General features: G+C 35.0%; 1 protein-coding gene across 1 annotated transcript; it reads left to right on the top strand.

Moving 5' to 3' along the window:
- The first annotated feature begins 2,086 nt into the window (after positions 1-2,086).
- Positions 2,087-5,618, top strand: LOC132316462 (probable disease resistance protein At5g66900). Its single transcript, XM_059814936.1, has 5 exons — positions 2,087-2,747; positions 4,263-4,319; positions 4,407-4,804; positions 4,952-5,050; positions 5,157-5,618. Exons 1-5 carry the CDS (start codon positions 2,087-2,089, stop codon positions 5,616-5,618), a joined length of 1,677 nt encoding a protein of 558 aa, XP_059670919.1.
- Positions 5,619-5,994: the final 376 nt, after the last annotated feature.

Here is a 5,994-nt window from a genome sequence, read left to right as displayed (position 1 = left end):
CACGGATCGGATCAAATTTTTGACGGCCTAATCCGTGATCCGATCCGTAAACTACGGATTTAATTTTTTAAAATCTGTCACCGATCCGTGGGTCTGGTAATCCGATCTGATCCGTACGGATTGGATCGGGTTCACGAATTGGCGAATTTTTTACCCACCTCTATTTCTTGTAATGCTTTCTATTCAAATTAGATTTAAAGTTACTCCATTTACAACTGGTCGATTTCAATACCCATGATTTAGCACACTACGGAATGATAAACTTTGCTTGCCACAAATTCAAAACACATAAAACAAACTTAGTTGGACAAACAAAGTATAAATTGCCACAAATTCATCTATTTCAATGTTCAATTATTATTTTAATTATCTCTATCTTTGATTCCAAATTATGTACAATGTTGAATAATGAACAACATAACTAATGAAACAGGTAAAATCCAACTCTTATATAGACAGATCATACACAAGAAAAAATTCAAGTTTTGGGTAAAGCACAGGACACCCCTCAAGTTTGTCCGAAGGATAATCATATACAAGTTCAGTCATTTTGGGACAAAGACATCCCCTTATTAAAAAATGAATCCAAACACGTCTTTAAAATTGTGAAAAGTTAATATTACCCTTCAATAATTTTATTAATTTAAACTATAAAATTTTATAACTTTTAAATGATATTTTTGCCCTTACTTCACCCCCTCACTTCTGTACTTGTTAAACCCAACACAACCTGCTAACCACTTCATCACAAACCCAAACCCGGCTGAACAAACCCTCTCAATTACACCGAACGAAACAAACCCTTCACCAAACCTCAAACCACCCCCACCGGCGAACCACCGCCACACCTCAACCACCATCACCGGCGAGATCTGAACCTTCGCCGACGGCCGAGTTGGCAGCACGCCTCTCCCTCTCTCTGCTCACTTTATCTCTGGGTAACCCATCTTCAACTACCCTATTTTCTCCAATCAGAAAACCCAATCAAGACATAAAAAAACCCACGTAGCATCAAAGCCATAGAAATCCCCACACAAAGACAATGTGAAACCCCTTCGAAGCCTTACAATTTGTGGTCGCCGAAAGGACGTCGCCAGTCTGTGGGGGTTACTCTGATAGAAAGTTGTTATCCTCTACCTCACCACGAATAATAACAAAGGATAGATCAGATTATTACTCCGAGATGTTCCGATTGACCGACGACGACCTCAAACACAACACCAACAGGTCCACTGCTTTGAGCTCCAATTGGCCGACGGTGGAATCGCTGTCTCTCTTCTTCATTGCTTATTCTACCGGCGAGATCGTGGTGGTCGTCGAGTCCGACAAGAACGTCGAGACCTTTTGCGGCTACTTGGAAGACGCCGAAGAGGAGCTGTAGAGTGTTCAAGCACCACCACATGAGAATGATGATGATCAGGCGGCGGCGGCTTAGTGGTGATGAAGATGTAGTGTGTGTGTAGAGAAAAGGGGATAGGGTTCTTACACAGGCAGGTTCGGGTTCGGGTTCGGGTTCGAGATGGGTTTGGATTTAATCCAAGGGTATTTAAGTAAATTAAAATATCAATTTTATACTAAAAGGTAATAAGGTCAATTCACCATCTTTAGGGTCTTTTTGTCTGTTTTTCAAATTTAAAAGGATATCATTGTCTTTCCCCAAACTTCTATACTTTACCTTCTTTTTTTTTTTTAATTTTTGCTGCTAATTTTTTACTTGTAGTGCGCTGGTATAAAGAAAATAAAATTACTATTTTTTAATTCTAGACCCGTCTTTTCTTGTAGTGCGCTGGTATAAAGAAAAAAAAATTACAGTACCAACCGTGATTAGTGTAAATAATAATCATGTAAAGGGCCAATTGTTCGTCAACGAGCTCACACTGGGAAGTTACGAAGAAATGTACATTTCTTTCTTCATTTCTCAGGAAAAATTAGAGCAACTTCTGAAATTCCAAAATATTCGTTCCGGTCTTCTCTCACATACTCACACACCCAAACTTCACAAACATAACCAGAAGATCCAGAAACCCATTTCGTCTTGATATTCAGCGAATTGGATATTCTGTGCAGAGCAAAAGAATCTATATAAATGGCGGAGTTGATTGGAGGGGCTGCATTGGGATCAGCATTTAGTAAAGTACTGGATGCTGTTGTTTATGTCATAGGCAAAGGCATCACCTTCAAGTCCAACCTCAACGAAATCCAATCAATACTCAATTCACTCAAACCAATTGTAAGTGAGATTGAGAAATTGGACAGAGAATTGAACCATCCCGAGGAAGAAACCAAAAGGCTCATCCTTGGGTTGCAAGAGGGCGAGAAGCTTATCCTCGAGTGCTTGAAGATCAAGGGTTTGAAAATCTTCACGAAGCCTTATTACTCCAAGAAGCTCATCGAATTTGAGGATTGGCTTGTCAAAATCTTTCAGACCGATGTGCAAGCTATTCAGACAAGAGATGGCAAGAAGATTCTCGCTAAAGTGGATGAAATAAATAAGAAAGTGGATGAAATAAATTCGAAAGTTGATGGACTCGGGCTGATGATGACGACGACGACCACAAGTAGTATTTTTGAAAGACCGTGTGAAGTTCCCGGAATTTCTGGTTGTATTGTTGGATTTGATGTGCATCTCCGAGATTTGAAGACGAAGTTGCTAGAGGATGGTGTACAGGTGGTTGTGCTTTCGGCTGCTGGAGGGTGTGGTAAGACTACGTTGGTGAAAATGCTCTGTAGTGATTTTGAAATCAGAGGTATCAATATAAAAATTCTCTCGTTTCTGATTTAATTTGGTGAATTTCTCATGCATCAGGAATCATTGTTACATTTGGATGAATCCTTTTCAATTGTTGATATCCATGCTTGTAATTTTGATATATGTTGGAACCTAAATCTAAATATAAATTGTACTCTTTTCATTAAAACGTAAAGTGAACAAAAAAACAAAAAATAATAAATAAAAAAATTACTATTTACAGAATGTGCAAATACCTTGTGTTAAAAAATCCTACAATTTCAAATTAATTGAGCAAATAAGGAAACAACTAAAATGACCTAAGACAATATAAAACTAAAAAACATTGATTTTAAAAAATTAGGATTTTTATAAAAATTTTAGAGGTTTTTATAAAAATTTTGTGGTATTTTGAAATTTTTACAAAATTTTATTAAAAAAAAAAAAATGAAGACTGAAATATCTAAATTTCCTTAATCCGTTTGGTTAGATAGAAATAAGGAAGAAAAGAAAAGAAATAGAAAATAAAATAAAAGTGAAGTGAATGGAAAATTATTTATTTTCTAGCATGTATTTGGTTAGAATGGAAATTTATTCAAGAAAACTATAAAAAAATATTAATTTATTATTTTAGATAGCAAGAAAGTGAAAAGAAATCAGTTAAAGATATCAAATTTACCCTTATAATTTTAAATACTAATAAATAAATGAATTTGTATTTATTGATGTCTATTTTTAGCAAATAAATAGTAAAATAATAGATTATTAAAATTAATAATATAATTATTTATATTTTATTTATAATTAAAATAAGACTTCATAATATTTTCTGAGATAGTAGAACTAATTATTAGTGTATAAGAAAAGAAACTTAAAAAAAAAAAAAATACGGAGATGTATTGATGGCAATACTAATTTTTTTTAGAGAGATTTGATTGTATTTTGTTGTTGCCAATTATATATGAATTTGTGGAAAAACAAAGAAAGGTGGAAAAAAAAAAAAAAAAAAAAAAAAAAAAAAAAAAAAAAAACCTAAAGAAAAAGTTGTTTTGCAGAGAACTTGTCTCTTAAAAATCCAGTACAAAAATAAAGGAAGACATTATTTTTCACTATTGGGTAAAATAGGAATGTCAAATAAAAAGGCAAACATTTCACGAAAAAAAATTATTTTCCATGTGCATGAAAAGTTTTGAAAGAAAATAGACAAGTATGAAAACAAAATTTTCCATTAGTTTTTTCTTTCTATCTATCCAAACTCTAAAAAAATTTAAAAATTTTCTCTTTCTTTTCTTTTCTAACTATTTCTACCTAACCAAACAAAGCCTTAGGTATTTTGAAATTGATAGAAAATTTCAAATTACATTGATTTATATGCACATACTAAATAACAATGATATTTTTTTTGCACATTTTTTCTATTGCAGTTTTTTTCTTTTTTTCTTTTTCACTTTATCATCTAAAAATAAAGATGAAAACTCTCAAGCTTGGGCCTGATTCTTCATGAGTTGGTTGATTCTTTTGTTCTTAAAATCAGTTTTCACTGCAAGAGATAAAGTTGTGGACAGACTTCCCAAAGCTTTGGTGCAGAACTGTTATCTATGAACTTTCTAAAACTTATTACTCCTACCGTGTTTTACATTGCCTTTCTAGCCGATTTTATAGTGCCATCTTTTTACAGGCAGATTTGGGATCAATATTTTCTTTGTCACGGTTTCCAAGACACCCAACCTCAAGCTCATTGTTGAGAATATGTTTAGACATGCGTCTTTTACGGTGCCTGAGTTTCAAAATGAGGACGACGCGATCAACCAGCTAGGGACCATGCTGAGAGGACTAGATCCCGCTGTATTATTGGTGTTGGATGATGTGTGGGATGAATCAGAATCCCTTATTCAGAGGTTCATGTTCGGAATAACAGGATACAAAATATTGGTTGCATCAAGATCAGAATTTCCAAAATTTGATTCTACATATAAATTGGGAATATTGAGGGACCCACATGACATGGAACTTTTTTGTCAGTCAGCATTTCCGCAAGGTGGGAGCATGAACATTCCAGAGGATCTTGTCCGTGAGGTTGAATACAGCCGTACACTTTGTATGCATGAGTTGTTATTTTTGTTGTTAGTCGTCTGCTAAAATTATGTGCTTGCACATAAAGAACAGATCAAAATTTATGTGCAAACACATGGTTTTTCTTTCCTGCAACTGTTGATTGGTTAGATTCATTTAACTGAAGATCAAGAAGGAGAGCCTTCTGGTACTTGTCTGCATATCTGCATTAGTTACATCCACTTAATTGAAGATCAAGAAGTAGAGCTTGTATTTACATACCTATATATATATATATATATGCAATTCTGTATTACTTTGTTTCCTTCGCAAAAAGCTGTACGTCACTAATTTAATTTCCCGCTTCAAATTGCAGATAGTAAGAGGATGTGGGGGATTCCCACTGGCTCTTTATGTGGTTGGCGGATCACTCCACGGGCAACCTGAGGTCATCTGGACACGTAGACGGATGCAATTGTCTAACGAAAGTTACGAAAGACAATCCATTTTTGATTTGAACAGTGAGCTGCTTTTTCGTCTGAAAAGTAGCATAGATGCCTTGGATGAAAAGACTCATGTCAAGGAGTGTTTCCTGGACCTAGGTTCATTTCCTGAAAATCAAAGGATCCGTGTCGCGGCTCTTATGGATATGTGGACTGAACTGTACAACCTGGACGAAGACGGGATATATGCCCTTGGCAACATCCATGAATTGTCCTCCCGAAATTTGGTTAATGTCGAGCTTACAAGGTATTTTACATTCCTATTTTTCTTTGAAGTGACTACCACTGCTACCATTACCACTACTACTACTACCACTACATGTGCTTATTGCTAACCTAAGATGAATAACACATCCTATTTGTGAGTTGGACACAGCGGAAAATACTTAGAATGTTTTTATTTGTTTTGTAAAACAGATCTATGTCCTTACCAGCTCTACTTATTTTATATTTTAACAATTAAACAGTTAATTGCATGCAGATAAAATAAAACAAAGTATAAAGTTAGTGAGGATACCAGAATTTTAGGAAGGAAGCCTCAGTTGACAAAATACGTCAACTGTTATGGGAAAAACCTCGTGGACTGTGCAGTCCAAAGTAAACTAATCTACTATATTTGAAACAAAGTATACCGAACTTTGACTCTGGCTCACACTCTATCGTTCTACCAAACACCAACTGCTGATGATCCTCTTGGCTTTACGACTCCCT

Source organism: Cornus florida, unplaced genomic scaffold (assembly GCF_030987335.1).
Source record: "Cornus florida cultivar Cherokee Brave unplaced genomic scaffold, ASM3098733v1 CherokeeBrave_3.0.0_Hap2_Chr07, whole genome shotgun sequence".
NCBI lineage: Eukaryota > Viridiplantae > Streptophyta > Magnoliopsida > Cornales > Cornaceae > Cornus > Cornus florida.
The sequence above is the reverse complement of the archived record's forward strand: the minus strand, read 5'-3'. Positions and strand labels throughout refer to the sequence as shown.

Bases quoted from the DNA above. Each gene is read 5' to 3' on its own strand.
- LOC132316462 (XM_059814936.1), top strand. From the start codon at position 2,087: ATGGCGGAGTTGATTGGAGGGGCTGCATTGGGATCAGCATTTAGTAAA. The intron at 2,748-4,262 runs GTATCAATATAA...TCTTAAAATCAG, and splicing joins TAGTGATTTTGAAATCAGAG to TTTTCACTGCAAGAGATAAA. The intron at 5,051-5,156 runs GTATTTACATAC...TTCAAATTGCAG, and splicing joins AAGATCAAGAAGTAGAGCTT to ATAGTAAGAGGATGTGGGGG.